Source organism: Lynx canadensis, chromosome D3 (assembly GCF_007474595.2).
Source record: "Lynx canadensis isolate LIC74 chromosome D3, mLynCan4.pri.v2, whole genome shotgun sequence".
NCBI lineage: Eukaryota > Metazoa > Chordata > Mammalia > Carnivora > Felidae > Lynx > Lynx canadensis.
In genome coordinates, this window is record NC_044314.2 from 53,288,384 (window position 1) to 53,308,463 (window position 20,080).

The window sequence follows — 20,080 nt, forward strand, 5'->3', positions numbered from 1 at the left end:
TACATAGAGTAACAATATTAAACTTTCTCATTCAGAATACTTGTTAGTCTTGTGAGTTCTGGAACCAGATTTCCTAATGTAAGTCCCATCTTTGACACTTTATGTTGTGTAAACTTTGACAAACTACTCCTTATCTGTTTCTTTATCTGTGAAATGGGAGGTAATCTCTTTCCTTTTAGAGGTGTTGTGAATTTTATTTTATTTTATTTTTATTTTTTTTTAATTTTTTTAACGTTTATTTATTTTTGAGACAGAGAGAGAGCATGAACGGGGGAGGGTCAGAGAGAGAGGGAGACACAGAATCTGAAACAGGCTCCGGGCTCTGAGCTGTCAGCACAGAGCCCGACACGGGGCTCGAACTCACAGACTGTGAGATCATGACCCGAGCTGAAGTCAGCCGCTCAACCGTCTGAGCCACCCAGGTGCCCCGAGGTGTTGTGAATTTTAGATAAGAAGCTGGTGCAAATCCTTAGAATAGTGTCCAACATTATTAGTAAGTGTGGCTCTACCTTCCACAATGTAGCTGACCCCTTTTTAATTTGCCAACCTTTGTCATTTTTGTATGCTGTAGACAAAAAGATAAAGTTCTTCAAGTGATATCTTAAAATAAGAATCAATAAGCGGGGCGCCTGGGTGGCGCAGTCGGTTAAGCGTCCGACTTCAGCCAGGTCACGATCTCGCGGTCCGTGAGTTCGAGCCCCGCGTCGGGCTCTGGGCTGATGGCTCGGAGCCTGGAGCCTGTTTCCGATTCTGTGTCTCCCTCTCTCTCTGCCCCTCCCCCGTTCATGCTCTGTCTCTCTCTGTCCCAAAAATAAAAATAAACGTTGAAAAAAAAAATTAAAATAAAAAAAAAAATAAGAATCAATAAGTTGAGTGGTCCAGAGGGATTCTCCAAGAGCAAAGTGATTGGGTTTGATTGAAAGGAACTTCTTTGTTGAGTGTTTTTTGGGGGAAGAAGAGTTTATTTTGTGTAGGTGCCTGAATGCCAAAATAACTAAGGCGTTACTCTATCAGGACCATAGTGTTTGATCCTAATTTGTTTGGATATATGAAAGTGTATTGCTCAGAAGCATAAAAGTGTTATGGACAATTGTGCTAATAATGCTTCTGATGCTTTGTAATATGTTATAATTGTAGCTGTATCACCTGAGTTTGATCTTTGAAAATTTAATAGGTTATTTAAAGTAAAATTAAGTTTAGTGTTATTAATTTGTTCAAACTAGGCACAGTTGCTGCTACTAGATACTGTAGATTTCTCAGATGATTTTTATGTGAACCTACTGGTTCTGACAGAATTGTGAAACGTGTATTTGAGGTACAGTATTCAAGCTCCTGTATTTGTAGGGAAGAGCGATTCTGCTATAGGGCATAGTCTCTTTGCATGTGTGACTCTTCTACACTGTAAATAGATTTTAAAGATTGCAGGCTTAGCAGCTCGTGTAGTACTCCTAACACAGATTGATAAGTAATGTAAGTAATTATATATTAATATGATTAAGAACACCATTGGTAATGGGGAACAACTTCAGAAATCTGCCTTTCTGAGGGCAAACTAAAGTTGTCATTAAGTTTTACAGAAAACAGTGTGAGAGACCTAATGAGTTTTTGTCATAGTTTCTCTGAAGCAACTTTAATATTTCACTTAAAGAAGTGGTATAAATTGCATAAACTCTATAGCAATAAACATTTTGCTCTACTCATGCATTTGCTTTAGAATTAAAAGATGAAGATGATGATGATGATTGTTTTATACTTGAGAAAGCAGCAAGAGGGAAAAGGCCTATTTTTGAATGTTTTTGGAATGGACGGCTAATACCATATACATCTGTTGAAGAGTAAGTTTTGATTTTTGCTGAAATTACATTGATTTATAAACCTTATCTTTTACTAACTAATGTTTTATTCTGTTCAAGTTTTGACTGGTGTACTCCTCCAAAGAAGAGAGGGCTTGCGCCAATTGAATGTTACAATAGAATATCTGGTGCATTATTCACTAATGACAAATTCCAGGTCAGCACAAATAAACTGACTTTTATGGATCTTGAGCTAAAATTGAAAGACAAGAACACCCTTTTCACAAGGATTTTAAATGGACAGGTATGATTTTAAATATAAATTTTGAATATTTGCCTATGTTCTATTTAAGTACAAGAAAAATCACAAGTAGTATAGACTTGTACTGATAATTTTTTATGCTTTTTATTTTATTAAATCAAAAGAATATAAATTCTTGAGCATTTATGTGTTCACATTACTCAAAAATTTCAAACTGATTAGGCTGTGTTTGGATGAAAATTTTACAGATATTTAGATCTTAATATTAAGACCTATGACAGTGAATAGAAGCTACAGAAGCATGTCCATTTGATGAGAGCATATAAAATCATATTTTATACTATAAGGGCTATACATTGAAGTGCAGTATAAAAATTTGGTAGCCTTAACTTTCTTCAGTGATAAGATTGGTTTTCCAGTTGCAAGTTAATAAATTTAAGGTGAAATCATCTTTTATTTTGTTCCATTTTCATTTGGAAATGGTATATTATACAGTAAGATATGTAGGAAGAAACGAACTTTACTTCATGTGTTATTGTCTGCAAAAGCATGTACTGTGGAGGTTTTTTTTCCCTACTAATTCTCTTAAAGACAGGCATTAAACAGCTTATGCTTGAGTGTAAATCTTTCTATACTATCTTCCAACAGGGTGAAGAATGGTAAACAATAACACATTTTCTTATTACTAGAAAACACTTAATTTTCTATATGTGTTTTAACTTTTTTTGAATGGATGCTATATATATATATACATATACATATATATACATATATATGTATATATAATATGTAAAAGGAAAAATGTGTTCAGTATAGCAGTGTTTCTCAACCCTTTTTTCATTATCCTCCTCATAAGGAGCTTTTTAGACCTTTTTTACCCCTGATCACTCCCCCAATGATATTTTAATACCATAGATACGCTGTAGGTATGTTTATTGTGTGTGTGTATATATGTTTATGTGTGTATATATATGTGTGTGTGTGTATAGATGTGTATGTATATATGTATGTATGTATATGCATGCTTGATAAATGGAGAGAAATTTTTATCACCTTTCTCTTTCTGCTAGGCAGCCAGTATTCATCATTTTTGGTGTACTCTTAAATTCGTACCAGAGAAGGAAAGCTAGCTTTTTGTTGTTGGTAGTGACCATTGAGACCTTGGTTCCAAAGATGATAGCAAAGACTTTTTTTCTTTAGTAATGCTTTTGTTAGAAATCTAAATTTGGGGGCGCCTGGGTGGCGCAGTCGGTTAAGCTTCCGACTTCAGCCAGGTCACGATCTCGCGGTCCGTGAGTTCGAGCCCCGCGTCAGGCTCTGGGCTGATGGCTCGGAGCCTGGAGCCTGTTTCCGATTCTGTGTCTCCCTCTCTCTCTGCCCCTCCCCCGTTCATGCTCTGTCTCTCTCTGTCCCAAAAATAAATTAAAAAAAAAAAAAAAAAAAAGGAAATCTAAATTTGTATGGGAGAAAGTTCCAGCAGAATATTTTAATTTTCTATTAGGTTTTCTGAGGGTGGGGTATGTGGAAGAAAAAAAGGAATGAATGACAAGCATCTATGGTTATATTTGTTTACTAGTAGCTGTATTTCATAGAGCATTAAAAATTGTTTTTTACAGGAACAGCGAATGAAAATTGATAGAGAATTTGCTTTATGGCTGAAGGACTGTCATGAGAAGTATGACAAACAAATAAAATTTACATCTTTTAAAGGAATAATTACACGTCCCGATCTTCCTTCTAAAAAGCAGGGCCCCTGGGCAACATACTCAGCAATAGAATGGGATGGAAAAATATATAAAGCAGGACAGCTGGTAGGTTTAACTTATTTCTGGATTCAGTTTTGAATAGAATTTGAAACTGAATGAGATGTATTAGAATTTAACAACAAAATAGTGCATGTATTGGCTCCTCAGGAGTCAGGAAAGAATGAAAATATCAAACTGATTTTAATGGCATAATTTAATGTGGCATTTATTAAAAACCTGTTTCCCAAAGGCTCTATTAGTAAGGTTTTTATTTTTTTTCTTGCACTAAACTTTACTCAAATGGAGAGTCTTAAATTTTTTTAATGTGATGTAATGAGGTTTTTGCTTTGTTTTTGTTTTTTTACTAAATTTTCGTTACCTGTTTGCTGCTTGTAAGTTACTCTGCTTGTTGATTACATTATGGAGAATGAAGAGATCTAGGAGAGAGATCTTTTGTCCTTAGGGACATTATAGTCTAAACTTGGTAGTAACCTAAACATAAATAATAATAGATAAGAGAACAAATGCTTGAAAGGAGAGAATGAATACTGCTTTGGCAGTTTGGAAGGAGAGGAGAGCATTTTCTGACTATGAATGGGCCTGGGAAAAGAGCAAATCATGACATTCTTTGGGCAAGAAGTGGCATTTGTATGAATCTTGAAAGAGGTAGAGAGTTGGGTGTTTATGCAGATACTACAAAGGTTGAAGGTGTCCATTCACTCTGTAGTGTGAGAGGAGTCATCGTGTATTTAAAGCTTGGGAATTGTATGTGATCATCTAGAGAGGTGTAATGTGTGAAGTTAGAGCCTGGCTTTTCCAACACATAGGGGGGTTAGGGTGAAAAGGATGCACTGGCAAAGGAAAATGAAAGGGATAAAGATAGAAGGAAACCCTGATGTCAAGCAGTGAGTTACAAGGAGGAAGTGAACACTTTGGTCAAGTTCTGTGTGGTAGTTGAGTAAGGTGCTTTCTGAGAGACCATAATCTGAACTTAGACAACAATACAGGTAAGTGCAGTGAAACAGCAAGTAGTAAAGTTGGGTTGTCCTGCAGCATGTTGTGTGTGAAAGGAAATAGTTTAGAAATGAGGCCGAAAAAGTAGGTTGTGTGTAAACTCTTGTAGTCCCTGTCAAGAGTTTCTGAATTCAACTAATGAAAATTATCTTTAGATTTTTAAAGCCACATAAGGAAAAGAAGTACCCATAGGCAAGCTTTGAGCCAGTTTATTTGAAAGGAATAAGTTGTCAGAGTTATTCACTGTTCATAGTCACTGTTCATAGTCTGAAAGCAAGATTTTGTGGGAAAAAAAGGGTTTGAGGTATTTTGGCTTCATAATTGACTTTGGAGGAATTCTAGACCTTTTAGACATATGCATAGCAATGACATTTTTGTATGAAGAAGCCACTGTGTCTTTACAAAGGTATGTTAAGAATAAGTGGGAAACTTATATAAGCAAATATAAATAAATGCAACTTTATTAGAATGTTTTTTTCAGTAATTTTTCGATACTGAATTTTCCCCTTCAGTGAAATAGTTCTATGATTATGAATATTAAGCCTGTTTTAGTAAATACTAAAAGCCTTTCTCTAAAAACTATTAGGTCAAGACAATCAAGACACTTCCTCTCTTTTATGGAAGCATAGTAAAATTTTTTCTTTATGGTGATCATGATGGAGAAGTATATGCCACAGGAGGAGAGGTTCAGATTGCAATGGTAAGATAGCAAGTAATAAAACATTTTTATTGGAAGTCTCTTGGTACTGCTTATTTTTGTTTAATGCTGAAATAAAGATACAGTATTTTATATTTTGTTTGCATTTGGTTTTTCTGTTGGATACATTAGCGTTAGCATGAATTTTTGTGTTTCTTATTTGGTGTTTTCAATAATCTGTAGAGCTTAACATGTGCCCAATGTTTAACAAACATACGTATGTTATTTCTAGTTGTCAGAATAATTTTGTAAAGTGCAAATTTTGTCCAAGGCCCACAAACTAGTAAAAAATTGGAGCCAGAATTCTTTCTCAAGGATGAATAACTCTAAAATGAGAGTGGGCTTTATCCTTATATTCTTGATAATATTTGAATGGTATTTAATTATGTCTAAGGAGGTTACATGAAAAATAGAACCATTGTGGTATAATGTAATAATGGTTATTATGACTTACGTACTTAATTGGGGTAAAATGTTTCTTTGGAAGAAACAAATGTTTTCATTGTAGCCAAATTTGAATTTTTTTTTTTGAAATGTTGATATAAATTATTCAGGAACCTCAAGCACTGTATGATGAAGTAAAAACTGTGCCAATTGCAAAGCTCGATAGGACAGTTGCTGAGAAAGCTGTGAAAAAATATGTAGAAGATGAAATGGCAAGGTAACTCACATTTCAAATTGCAGGATAAGAGTAACAAAATAAAAAATGAATCATAACGTTTTTAACTCTTCTTGAGTGTGTTGTTAATGGACACATAATAGGACACTTGTAGTCATAGATTTACATATTGTGATGAACTTGCTGTTAAAAAAAATTGAGAGCTTTGTAAAACAGAATCCTGCATTTTGCAGAAAAAGTAAATTTTATGTATCTAAAGTGTCACTGTTATAGGCGCTATGACTCCAATATGTTAGAAAACAACTTGGTTTGACCTACAACTAGAAGAAAGTCGTAGTAACTGTTGGGAGGTAAAGATCAGTACCAAAGAAGTAAAGGAAAGTAGAAAAACAAAATTGTTTGTAGCTCTTGCTTGGCTAATGATGCAGTCATTTTGATTCTTACTGAATTTCACCAATAATTCTCTTATAGTTTATTGTATTTCCCAAATGTAACTTGTACTGTAAAAGAGCAGAGGAACGCCCTCCCCCCAATTGATAATTCTTGGTTCTTAATACCAAGAGATTTTGTATTACTGTTTCAGTAACCACAGTAATGGTTAGGGAAATTTTTTTAGATTATTAATCATGTAGAATTTTAGCATTAGCCTTTCAAAATACTATATCAAAAATAAATATTACAGTTTCTAGTGACTTGTATTTATCTTATTAAGACCATAGTTAACATAGTTCATGAAACATTAATATGCTGGTTTCATAATAGGCTCCCTGATAGATTATCAGTAACTTGGCCTGAAGGAGATGAATTATTGCCAAATGAGATTAGGCCTGCTGGAACCCCCATTGGTATGTTTTTTTTTTTTTTTCCCTTAATACTGAAAATATGCTTTTTGTGTGTCTTACGTATTTAATATGTAAAAGACCATGATGAATTAAAACACTATGTCAAGACCTAGCAGACTTATCACATTTTTTTTTAATATATGAAATTTATTGTCAAATTGATTTCCATACAACACCCAGTGCTCATCCCAAAAGATGCCCTCTTCAATACCCATCACCCACCCTCCCCTCCCTCCCACCCCCTATCAACCCTCAGTTTGTTCTCAGTTTTTAAGAGTCTCTTATACTTTGGCTCTCTCCCACTCTAACCTCTTTTTTTTTCCCCCCTTCCCGTCCCCCATGGTCTTCTGTTAAGTTTCTCAGGATCCACATAAGAGTGAAAACATATGGTATCTGTCTTTCTCTGTATGACTTATTTCACTTAGCATAACATTCTCCAGTTCCATCCACGTTGCTACAAAGGGCCATATTTCATTCTTTCTCATTGCCATGTAGTACTCCATTGTGTATATAAACCATCATTTCTTTATCCATTCATCATTTGATGGACCTCATCACATTTTTTGAGTGTAACTAAGACATTCTTATTTTAAATTTTGGACTGGTAGGTGCATTAAGAATTGAAATACTGAATAAAAAGGGGGAAGCGATGCAGAAGCTTCCAGGAACAAGTCATGGAGGGTCAAAGAAACTCCTGGTTGAACTCAAAGTTATATTGCATTGTAAGTATGCAAACTAATTTGAATCTTTAATATTTGTTCTTAAATGTGTAATGCAGGTTTTAATATCTACATATAATTATCGATGACCTAACAATCTGAGAGACACAGTAGATTTGATTAAAGTTAGGAATTTCTTTTTTTTTTTATTTTTTTAAATTTTTTTTTTCAACGTTTATTTATTTTTGGGACAGAGAGAGACAGAGCATGAACGGGGGAGGGGCAGAGAGAGAGGGAGACACAGAATTGGAAACAGGCTCCAGGCTCTGAGCCATCAGCCCAGAGCCTGACGCGGGGCTCGAACTCACAGACCGCGAGATCGTGGCCTGGCTGAAGTCGGATGCTTAACCGACTGCGCCACCCAGGCGCCCTTAAAGTTAGGAATTTCAAGTGTGTTATGACTAATTTTTTAATCGGTATTTTTCCAAGGGTTTTTTTTTTTTTAAGTTTATTTACTTAATTTTTTTTTTAATTTTTTTTTTTAAGTTTTATTTATTTTTGAGACAGGGAGAGACAGAACATGAACAGGGGAGGGTCAGAGAGAGGGAGACACAGAATCCGAAACAGGCTCCAGGCTCTGAGCTGTCAGCACAGAGCCCGACGCGGGGCTCGAACTCACGGACCGAGAGATCAGGACCTGAGCTGAAGTCGGCCGCTTAACCGACTGAGCCACCCAGGCGCCCCTATTTACTTATTTTGAGAGAGAGAGAGACAGCGAGCACGAACAGGGGAGGGGCAGAGAGAGAATCCCAAACAGGCTCTGCGCTCTCATTGTGGAGCCCAGTGCAGGGCTCAAACTCAAGAACTGCAAAATCATGACCTGAGCCAAAACCAAGAATCCAACGCTTAGCCGACCGAGCCACCCAGCACCCAGGCACCCTGTTTTTTTTAAACCCTTTATTCTGAATTTTCCCAAGAAGGTGACTGTGGGCTAAAATAAGATATGGTGTATATATGTGTAGGAATTTGTACTAGATAGGAATTCAGGTTAGCTAATCCATAAAATCTGTTGTAAATCAAAAAACTATGGCTCTGAACCTGTGAGCTAGAAGTACTTGGCTTAGATTATAGGCCTGTTGACTGGAGAAGAAATGAGTATTCTTGCTCATTTTATATTTCCCTAATTTGAATCATCTTGTTTGTTTCTTGTCCGTTGCTTTTTCTTAATGGCCTAAAAGTATTTTCACTTACGTTTAAGGATCTGTTCTATCCCTACATACTGTGTGTCTCATCCATGGATTTTGAAGATACAGTATTTTATTTGATATATGTTTATTTCCAACAATTTAAAAACTAGTCAGTGATCCTATATACTTTATGTAAATGTCTTCTTAGGTCTCTTGGCATTGAACAGTTTGACTAACTTATTTTCCTGAAATACTCTCATTTTTGGCCTTTGTGACACCCGATACCTTATTTCTCCAACCCTTTCCCCACACCCCCCCCCCCACCATTTATTAGGTATTCCAGATGGGGTTCACTGACTAAAATCAAAGTGTCAGGATTTCGTTCCTTTTGGAGGCTTTAGGGCAGCCTTGCCTTTTCCATCTTGTAGAATCTGCCCACATTCTGTGGCTTGTGGCTCATTCCTCCATCTTCAGAGTCAGCAGTGTAGCATCCTTCAGTCTTGCTGTGACTCGGACTCTCCTGCCTGCCCCCCCCCCCATAGTTTTTCCAACCAAAAACATTTTTTATTATGTTAAAATATATATAACATAAGTTTATCATGTTAACCATTTAAAAACAGTCAGTGGCATTGAATACATTTATATTGTTGTACAACCATTACCACTGTCCATCTCCAGAACTTTTTTTCAACCCAGACTGAAACTTTGTAGTAATAACTTCCCATCACTCCCTCCCCACATCTCCTGGTAACCATTGTGTTCTGCCTTGTGTCTCTGTGAATGTGACTATTTTAGGTATCTCAGTAAGTGGAATCAAGTAAGTGAAATCATACTCTATTGTATGTTTGTGTACCACATTTAGTTTATCCATTCATTCGTCAGTGGACACTTAGGTTGCTGTCATGTATTAGCTATTATGAATAATGTCGCTGTGAACATTGGTATGCATAAATCTGTTTATGTCCCCGATTTCAATTCTCTTGGATATACCCAGATGTGGAATTGCTAGATCATATGCTAATTCTAATGTATAACTTTTTGAGGAACTTTTTGTCAGACTGTTCTTCACAGGGGCTGCACCATTTTACATTCCACATCCTTGCTAACACATGTCATTTTCTGCCCCTCCCCACCCCACCCATTTGTTTGATAAAAGGCATCCTAATTGGTGTGAAGTGGTTATTTTGTGGTTTTGATTTGCATTCCTCTAATGATGAGTGAAATTGAGCATCTCTTTGTGTGCTTATCGATCATCTCTATATCTTTTTTGGAGAAGAGTCTATTCAGGTCCTTTCTCATTTTTAAATTCTGTTGTTTTGGAGTTGTAGGAGTTTTTATATTTGAATAATCCTTATCAGATACTGTATAATTTGCACATATTTTCTCTTCATTCTGTGGAATGCCTTCTTACCCTATTGATGGGGTTTTTTGATGCAGAAAATGTTTTAATTCTGATAACGTCCAATTTTTCTGTTTTTTGCTTTTGTTGCCTTTTCTTTTGACGTCCCAAGAAGTCACTGCTAAATCCAGTGTCAGGAAGCTTTTTCTTGTATGTTTGTGTATAAGATTAGTTTTATCATTTTAGCTCTTACATTTAGTTATTTGATTTGAGTTTAATTTATATAGATTAACTTCTTTTGCATGTAGATATCTAGTTTTCCTAGCACCAATAATCAAACACTTTTTTCTCCATTGAATGGTCTTGGCATTCTTGTCAAAAATCATTGGACCGTATATTCAAGGTTTTATTCTGGGCTATTTCATTGGTCTGTATGTCTGCTCTTAAGCCAGTACCACACTGTTTTTGATAACTATAGTTCTGCAGTAAACTTTCAGAGGAAATGTGAGTTCTCCAACTTTATTTTTCTTAAGATTGTTTTGGCTGTTAGGGTCCCTTGAGATTCCATCTAAATTTAGCATGGGTGTCCTATGCCTGGAAGAAGTGATATTGGGGTTTTGATAGGGATTATATTGGATTTGTAAATCATTGGGTGTTATTGTCATCTTAATACATGAACATGGTTTGGTATCATCCAGGTGTGCTGAATTTATTTATTGACTGTAAACAGCTTTTTTGTGGAATCTTTAGGGCTTTGTACATAAAAGATCGTGTCATTGGGGCGTCTGGGTGGCTGGCTCAGTTGGTTAAGCGTCCGGCTTCAGCTCAGGTCATGATCTCACAGTTTGTGAGTTGGAGCCTCACATTGAACTCTCTGCTGTTGGCACAGAGCCCACATCACATCCTCTGTCTCCCTCTCTGTCTGTCCCTTCCCTGCTTGCGTTACCTCTCTTTCTCAAAAATAAACATTACGAAAAATTGAAAAGATTATGTCATCTACAAACATTGAAATTTTACTTCTTTCTTTACAAAGTGGATTTTCTTTTTTCCTAATTGGTCTGGCTAGGACTTCCAGTACCATGCTGAATAGATGTGGTGTAAGCAGACATCCTTGTCTTCTTGTTCATGATCTTGGAGGGAAAACTTTCAGACTTTTATTTCTGAATATGATGTTAGTTTTAGGCTTTTCATAGCTCTGCAGGACTCCACACATGATCTGGCCTTGTCTCCCTGTTCAACTTTATTTCTAACATTTTCATCCTCACTGTATTCCCAATCATAATTCTTTTTGTTCCTGTACAAGCCCAGTTTTCCCACCTCTGGACCTTTGTATGTATTTCCTCTGCCTGCAACTTTTAAACAGCAACTTTTCTTATTTATTTATTTATTTATTTATTTATTTATTTATTTATTTATTTATTTATAAATGTTTATTTATGTTGAGAGAGAGCAAGAGCAGGGGAGGGGCAGAGAGCGAGAGGGAGAGAAAGAATCCCAAGCAGACAGTGCAGAACCCAGGGCGGGGCTCAGTCTCACAAACCATTGGATCATGACCTGAGTTTAAATCAGGAGTTGGACGCTTAACTCACTGAACCACCTAGGCACCCCTAAACAGCATATCTTTGATAAAACTATTTCTCAGGTTTCAGACTGCCACTTTCTTAGACTTTTTTCTGTTTTTCTAGTTTTCTACTAATATACTTAGATTTATTTGTATAACTTGGTGTTTTGTTACTTCTTAAATGTGCCTTTGCTGTCTAGAACAGAGGTGGCAAATTATTTGTAATGGATCAAATAGTACATATTTTGGCTTTGAGGACCCTAAATTCTTTGTCACAGCTACCTAACTGCTATTCTAGAATGAAAGCAGCCATGGGCAATAAAGTAGTTTGCAGACTCCTTGATCTACAAGATGGAAATTCCATGAATGCAAGCATATTGTTGGTTTTTTTTCACTTTTTTCTAGTGCCTAGGATACAAGAGGTAGTTATTAAGTTTTTGTTGAGTAAATAAAAAAGATATCAGAAAGTTGCTTGGTCTTTTTTAGAGAACTCTAATGGCTTACTGTCTAATATTCATTATAAATTTACAGTTGCAACATTTTTTAAATTATGTAATGGGCTCCAAGATACATTGGTTAACCTAAGTCAACAGGAAGTATTTGGTTGTACTTGTTTTGTGTGTGTGTGTGTGTGTGGTGAATCTCAAGTACATGCATCTCTAAAAATGTGTAATTTCAATTATCACAGTAATTCCTTTTGGTCATCTTATAACCATCCAACTTAAATTTCTCTGATTTTCTAAAATGATAGACTTTTGTGGTGGTTTTGGTATCAGACACATGTATTACATTTAGTTATTATATGTCTTCAGTTTCTTTTTTTTCAAAGTAGAGCTCCCTCCTTTTTTTCTTCATGCCAGTAATTTGCTGACAGAACTCAATCACTTGTAGTGTAGTGGATTTCACAGATTCTGTTTGTTCCTTTGGGATGTCATTTAACTACTTTTCCTATTTGTTCAATTGCCAGAAAACTGGAAGGTAAGCCTAAAAGATTGAATACATTTGGGTTCCTAATATTTTTGTTTTGTAGAGTTTCTTATGGTATTATATGTTAAGAGGCATATGATATATGATTGTTCCACGTTAAGTGCTGCTAATGGATCATTAAATTCACTTGGCTAATTATAAAGGTCTCTTTCAACCATTATGTAATAGTCTCATCCATTGTTGATTTTGCCTGAATTATTTGGTGAATTAGTTATTACAGGTAATTCTTTTCTGATTCTTGCATTCCTTCCTAATTTGTTATCCAGACTTCATCTGTGAAGAATTTTATCAGTTAGGTTCATTGGTTTACCTGAAATGCAGCTTTTATAGGAAAGGCAGTAAAAAGTATAATTCTTTTTCTTTAATTACAAATTACCAGTTAAGCATTGTTGCTGTACAATAATGCCTGGTGAGCAGTTTCTGTTTTTTGGTAGTGTTTTTGTGAGTTTGTGGGGTTTTATATATTTAACATGCTTCATTCATTTTGATGTGCCTTCATATTGGCTCTTCTGTCTTCTTGATGTGATCCTTTTTGTCTTTGATGCGAGCTTTCTTGCTTCCTGACTCAAGATATCCTAGAATATTGTTATACATGTTCTACCCTAGACTTGGTTTCAGCCATTACTGCTGGTTCCTTTCTGTGGGGAATGGTGTTTAGAGACCACAATCTGAGTGGTAGAGTTGCTCATTGCCCCCAGGTGAAACTGCTTTTAAGCTTTTTGATAGCTAATCACAAACATTTTTTGAAAAGAAAAACTGAATTCACATTGACATTTTGGGTTTTTATTGAACTAATTTGGCTTTATGCTTTTATTTCATTTCTTTAATGCTGAAAATCCAGATTCCTTAACATTAATGGTTATTTGTTTTATCCTACAATGTATTTCATTTCAAAATAATAATACTAATATAATTACTAACAATAAGACTTGATAAATTGGACTATTTTGCAGCCCTGTCCTTAAAATCTTTCTTTCTGTATAAATAGTAAAAATGATTCTAATGTTACTTGAAGTATACTTTTTTTTTTTTTAAATGTTTGTTTATTTTTGAGACAGCATGAACAGGGGAGGAGCAGAGAGAGAGAGGGAGACACAGAATCCGAAGCAGGCTCTAGGCTCTGAGCTGTCAGTACAGAGCTCGACGTGGGGCTCGAACTCACGGACTGTGAGATTGTGACCTGAGCCGAAGTCGGACGCTTAACCGACTGAGCCACCTAGGCGCCCCGAAATATACTTTTAAAATGTAGTCAAGTCACCTACTTAGTACACATTTTGGTTTTGTTTATGAATTGCTGTATTTTAATGCAATTTCTTGAATTTTTAAGTCATTTACATAATTTCAAAGTCAGAAATAAAACTTCAGAGAAGTTATGTCATCCCTGTACTCTTTTTTCTTCCCTCTTTACGTAATGATTTTATTAGTTTTTGGCTTATCTTTCCTGTATTTCGTGCTATAATACTGAGCAAGAATGTATTTATATTTCTGTCTTTTCCTTATAAAAAAGGTAGTATGTTTGATATATATGCTTTTACTCCTTTCCCATAACAATAGGTCACTAGGTCTTAGCGATTATTCTATATAAATATAGTATTTTAATCTTGAAAGCTCTTAAGGAAAATTATTTTTAATATCAAAAAATTATCTCTGTTCTTTTGTATCAATCTTATTTACAAGATATATTTTTAAGAAATAAAGGTGTTTTAATGAGCTAATTTTCATTATGCTGTTCACTTGCATAGGATAACTTTAGATCTTTTGATGAAGTTTTAAAACAATTTTAAAATGTACAACAAATAAAGATATTTGATACCAGTGTGACATTTCATAGTCATGTTCTGTTTTCAGTTTCTCAAGGTATAAATGTTTTGTTTTTTCTTTTATTAAGCTTCAAATGGAAATAAAGAAATCATTTCACATATTAGTCAACATGGAGGAAAATGGCCTTACTGGTTTAAAAAAATGGGTGAGTTATTATTCTGAATGTTAAAAATTATGTCAGTATTATGTTGACTTGATTTTTAATTTCTTCTTAATTTGTCCAGAAAATATTCAAAAGTTGGGGAATTATACATTGAAATTACAAGTTGTGTTGAATGAAAGTAATGCAGACACGTATGCAGGAAGACCGCTACCATCAAAAGCAATTAAATTTTCTGTTAAAGGTAAGTGAAATACCAGTATATAACTACATATTATGCTGAAGGTGGCATTTTATTTATTTATTTATTTTTTTAAATTTTTTTTTTTTTCTCAACGTTTATTTATTTTTGGGACAGAGAGAGACAGAGCATGAACGGGGGAGGGGCAGAGAGAGAGGGAGACACAGAATCGGAAACAGACTCCAGGCTCCGAGCCATCAGCCCAGAGCCCGACGCGGGGCTCGAACTCACGGACCGCGAGATCGTGACCTGGCTGAAGTCGGACGCTTAACCGACTGCGCCACCCAGGCGCCCCTTTGTTTTTTTTTTTTTTTTAATTTTTTTTTTTTTTTTTTTTTGAAGGTGGCATTTTAAATAAAGGGGGAATAGATAAATAATTCAGTAAAAGATGTTTGGCCAGTTGTATAATCATCATTATCTCAAAATGCCTAGGTGGCTTAGTCAGTTAAGTGTCCAACTCAGAATTTCAGCTCAGGTCATGATCTCCCCACCATGAGATTGAGCCCCGCATTGGGCTCCATGCTGGGCGTGGAGCCTGCTTGAGATCTCCTCTCCCTCTGCCTCTCCCCGTCTTGCACTAGCTCTCAAAAAAATAAATAAAATGGCTCTATAATTCTGCTTCATAATCATTTCTTTTAAGGTTTTTACTTAAATTTCAGTTTGAATATACAGTGACTATACAGCGTAATATTGTTCCAGGTACACAGTTTAGTGATTCAACACTTCCGTACAACACTCAGTACTCATTTTGACAAGTGTACTCCTTAATCCCCATCACCTATTTAACCCATCCTCCACCACCTTTCCTTCTAGTAACCGTCAGTTTGTTTTCTGTAGTTAAGAGTCTGTTTCTTGGTTTGCCTCTTTTTTTCCTTGTGCTTGTTTATTTTGTTTCTTAATTTCCACATATGAATGAAATCATACAGTATTCATCTTTCTTCTGATTTATTTGGCTTAGCATAATACTCTCTAGCTCTATGTCATTGCAAATTCATAATGATATTTCTTTAAAATTTTTGAAGTCCTCATTGTTTTCTTCTGTTGTTGCTGATCACATCTAAAGCTATTCAGATTCCTGACCTTTGCTTGTGAGCCTCTCTGCCCCTCACCCCAACCCCAGTCTTGCCTCTTCTCTGACCCCCAGCTGTTTGGAGAATCTTTTTTTTGTTCTAGTTTCTGAAGTTTTAAATTCTAGGAATTTTTCTTGAATTACTTTGATTTCCTACTCTGTTTTCCACGTTATCTAATATTAAGACAGTAGACCTCTTGACTGGTGTATTAATATTCTTTTTTCTACTTTTCATTTCTTATTTTACTATATTATGGGAAATTCCTTTAACACGATATTCTACCCTTTCTATTGAATTTTTCCTTTATGCTGTCATTTTTTATTCTCTGTTCCCTATTCAAAGCATTGTCTGCCTACTTCATATATTCAGTAATTCTCGGAGGGTATCAATAACAGTGGTGGTCTTTTTTGAAGCATTTAAACTTCATTCATAGTCATTTTCCTCCATGGTTTTGTTTTTGTTTTAAATGTTTGCCCTTTTAGAATAGATGCTCTCTTACACGACTAGTGGTTTGCTTACACTTAACAACAGGACGTTTGAAAGCTTTTAGTTCATTTGGGGGAGATTATGAGAATTTTTAGGTTTTCTTTTTTTGACTGTTCAGATTCCCCAGAGTAGAGCCTTCCAGTCTCCTGGTAGGTGGGTAAATACCTGGCTGCCAGCATTTTGGGAGCAAGCTGGGAAAGACTGTTGGGGTTCTCACATCTATCTAATCTTTCACTTGCTATTTTCAGCAGACTGTGACACATTTAATAGTGCTTTGCCCCTTACTTCTTAACCCTACTCTTTTATCTTCCTCAGAGAATTAGCCATCTGTTGGTGGGGATGAGGAAGACAATTGACTGGTTTTGTGTATTGAGGAGTAGGGATTTGGGGAACTCTTTCTTTAAACAGACTTCAGCAGGTCTTTTTCATTCCAGTTTCATTCCAACATACCATCCCTGAGACTTTTGGGTATCCTGTAGTGTGAATTAGATTGGTTCTATGCTTGCTTTGTTGATAATTGAGGGTTTGATGTTCTTGGGTCTTTCCGTTAAGTCAGTTACACTTAAGACATATGGAGAACCCATATGGTCTCCAGTTTCAAAACCTATTGCTGTTGTATATTTTGTTTTTGTAGTTTTAGACCTCTGTAAAAAAAAAAATCTCTGAATAAAATCTCTGTAGTGTCATTATTATGGGATTTTTGGAGAGAGCTGATTTAAGTGCCTGTGATCACCTTACCTTCTTTAATCAATCAATAGGGCCACCATGGAAATTGTTCCTTTGTGTACGTACAGATCTACCACATTGTTTTAAGAGCTGTGGAACACATTCCATAGATGGACATGCTATAGTTGAAGTAGTTTTCTGTTGATGAACATTTTGGTTGTTTCCTATTTTTTGGCTATTACAAACCATGTTTCTATATGGGAAAAAATTTATGCTGCTTTGTGTACATGTGCTAGAAGTTCTGTAGCGTGGACACCAAAAAGTAGAATTGCAAAACTGATACGTATATGCCTTAATGTTTAAATACATTACTGTCAAATTGCCCTTCCTAAAGGTTGTGCCAAGGTACCCTCACCAGCAGACTATGAAAGTTCCAGTTTTCCTGTGCCGATTCCTGGCTGACCTCTGTATTTATCCTACTTGGTGGTTAAATTGTTTAATTATTAGGTTGTGCACCTCTTCTTGCCTTTCTTGGGCTGTGTCATCTGTGACAGCCTGTTTTGTTTGCTGTGCCCATTTTAATAGTTTAAAGCTGTGGTTCTTAAATTTTGGCTTTGTATTTTAATTACCTGGAGAACTTATTAAGACACAGACTGCAGGGCATCACTCCCAGAATTTCTGACTCAGTAGGTTTGAGTGAACCCTAGAATATGCCTTTCTAATAATTTCCCAAGGGATGGCTGAAACCATTAGACTAGAGACCACACTTTAAGAACAGCTGGTGGGGCGCCTGGGTGGCTCAGTCGGTTAAGCGGCTGACTTCGGCTCAGGTCATGATCTCGCGGTCCGTGAGTTGGAGCTCTGCGTCAGGCTCTGTGCTGACAGCTCAAGAGTCTGGAGCCTGTTTCAAGTTCTGTGTCTCCCTCTCTCTGACCCTCCCCCATTCATGCTCTGTCTCTCTCTGTCTCACAAATAAATAGACGTTTAAAAAAAAAAAACAGCTGGTTTATAGGAGGTTTTTATGTATTCGGGATTTTAAACCTTTGTTGGATATGTTGTAAATATTTTCTCATATAAAGCATCTCTTTTAACTTTGTTCATTATAACTAATAAAATATATTTTGCTAAATACATTCTTTCATAGCTCCTGAGTACAGTAATCCCTCTTGTGTGCAGCAGAAATGTTGCAATACCACCACCAGTGAATCCCTTGAAATTGCAGATAGTAACAAATCATATTATGTACTGTTTTTTCCTATGTATACCTACCTATAATAAAGTATCATTTATAATTTAGCAGTAAGAGATTATATAAGAGTAAGAGATTGTTGTAACAATGAAATAGAACATTTATAAAAATATACAGTAATAGAAATTTTCTTTCTTAAAAAATCTTATACTACTTTACTCACTCTTCTTGTGTTGATGTGAGATGATAAAATGCCTGTGTGATGAGGTGATAAAATGCCTATGTGATGAGATGAAGTGAGGTGAATGACGCAGGAATTGTAACATAGCTTTAGGCTACTATTGACCTTCTGAAACTATGTCAGAGGTGGAATCATCTGCCTCCGCACTACAGTTAACCACTGACGAGGAGGGATATTGTGTTTTGCCTTAGTTTCTCCTATGATAAGGTTATAAAGTTTTTCTTCATTATATTCTAATAATTTCGTAGAATTTATATATAGTGAGATAAAGATCTGACTCTTCCCATGAGGCTTATAGGTATAATTTATGTAGGGGAGCCTGGATCGCTCAGTCAGTTGAGCTTCTGACTCTTGGTTTCGGTTTGGGTCATGATCTCATGGTTCGCGAGTTCCAGTACAGAGCCTGCTTGGAATTCTCTCTCTCTCTCTCTCTCTCTCTCTCTCTCTCTCTCTCTCTCTCTCTCCCCCCCCCCCCCCCCCCACCCACAGTGTCTCTCAAAATGAATAAATAAATTTTTAAAAACACTAGATTTAATTTATATAAGTTTTTCACAGATTTAAAATGCCATCTTTGTCATAATTTAATATCCTGTATATAAAATATGGCTGTTTCTGACCTATGAATTTGCTTCTCATGTTTACTTTTTTTTTTTTTTTTTTAAAGAGGGTAAACCAGAGAAGTTTTCATTTGGTCTTATGGATCCTCCTTTTCGTGTTGGAGTCCCATTCAATATCCCTCTGGAGTTTCAGGATGAATTTGGTCATACTAGTCAACTAGGAAATGATATTCAGCCAGTTTTTGAAGCAAGGTAATTTGAAGGATCACTTTGTATATGATTTTTCATATTTACTAAGCATTTAGTCTTTTTTTTTTTTTAGCTTAAATTATTTGTGTGTGTTTAACATTAGATTTATCATTTAGAGTGTATAGTATATTTTATAATATCTGGGGCATTTATTTACTCCCAGGCTATGCTTTGTGACTACAGTGTCATTATAAATTGCTTTAGTTTTGACAAATTATTGTTAAAGTTGTTCAAGTGAAAGTGATAGCTCTGTCTTACTCCATTTTATTCTGCAAGTATGAAAGAAAGTTATTGCTACTTAAACTTAGTGTTATTGCTTACTCTAGAAGGTTTTTAACCTGGTAATACAGTTTTGGGTTTGTTTTTTTTTAAACTATAGCCATAAAGTTTATGGTTTCCATGGAAATTTGAGTCTTTCCTTAGAATTTCCCTCTATGTAATAGTTCTTTAGTGTTGTGATTGGCTTACAATAAGAAATCAGAAACTTAACTATGATTGAGGATGTTATTTTCCATTCTCTCTTTTTAAGGTGCTTTGGGAGAAAGTCTTGTTCATTCTCAAGAGCATGAATACTAATTGTTTCTTTTTTGCATTAGCTGCCAAATTTGTCTTTTTGAGCCCACTTTTTAGTATGTTTTCTTCTCTTGTCTCTGTACTTTTTTCCCTTTGTGTTGTAATCGTTCACTCTTAATCATCTGAGCATGTGCTATGTTGTAGGCATTTGTAGCTAGACATATGGAAGTGAATAAGGACAT

General features: G+C 35.6%; 1 protein-coding gene across 2 annotated transcripts in view; it reads left to right on the forward strand.

Moving 5' to 3' along the window:
• SMCHD1 (structural maintenance of chromosomes flexible hinge domain containing 1) overlaps positions 1-20,080 on the forward strand; it is a 158,691-nt gene that overhangs the window by 38,973 nt on the left and 99,638 nt on the right. For both annotated transcript variants that reach the window (XM_030335646.1, XM_030335647.1), the window contains 10 exons: positions 1,715-1,835; positions 1,914-2,097; positions 3,672-3,866; positions 5,401-5,514; positions 6,066-6,172; positions 6,893-6,975; positions 7,581-7,694; positions 14,594-14,671; positions 14,751-14,870; positions 19,184-19,328. In XM_030335646.1, coding sequence (XP_030191506.1) covers positions 1,715-1,835; positions 1,914-2,097; positions 3,672-3,866; positions 5,401-5,514; positions 6,066-6,172; positions 6,893-6,975; positions 7,581-7,694; positions 14,594-14,671; positions 14,751-14,870; positions 19,184-19,328 — 1,261 coding nt within the window. The remainder of the gene's footprint in view (positions 1-1,714; positions 1,836-1,913; positions 2,098-3,671; positions 3,867-5,400; positions 5,515-6,065; positions 6,173-6,892; positions 6,976-7,580; positions 7,695-14,593; positions 14,672-14,750; positions 14,871-19,183; positions 19,329-20,080) is intronic.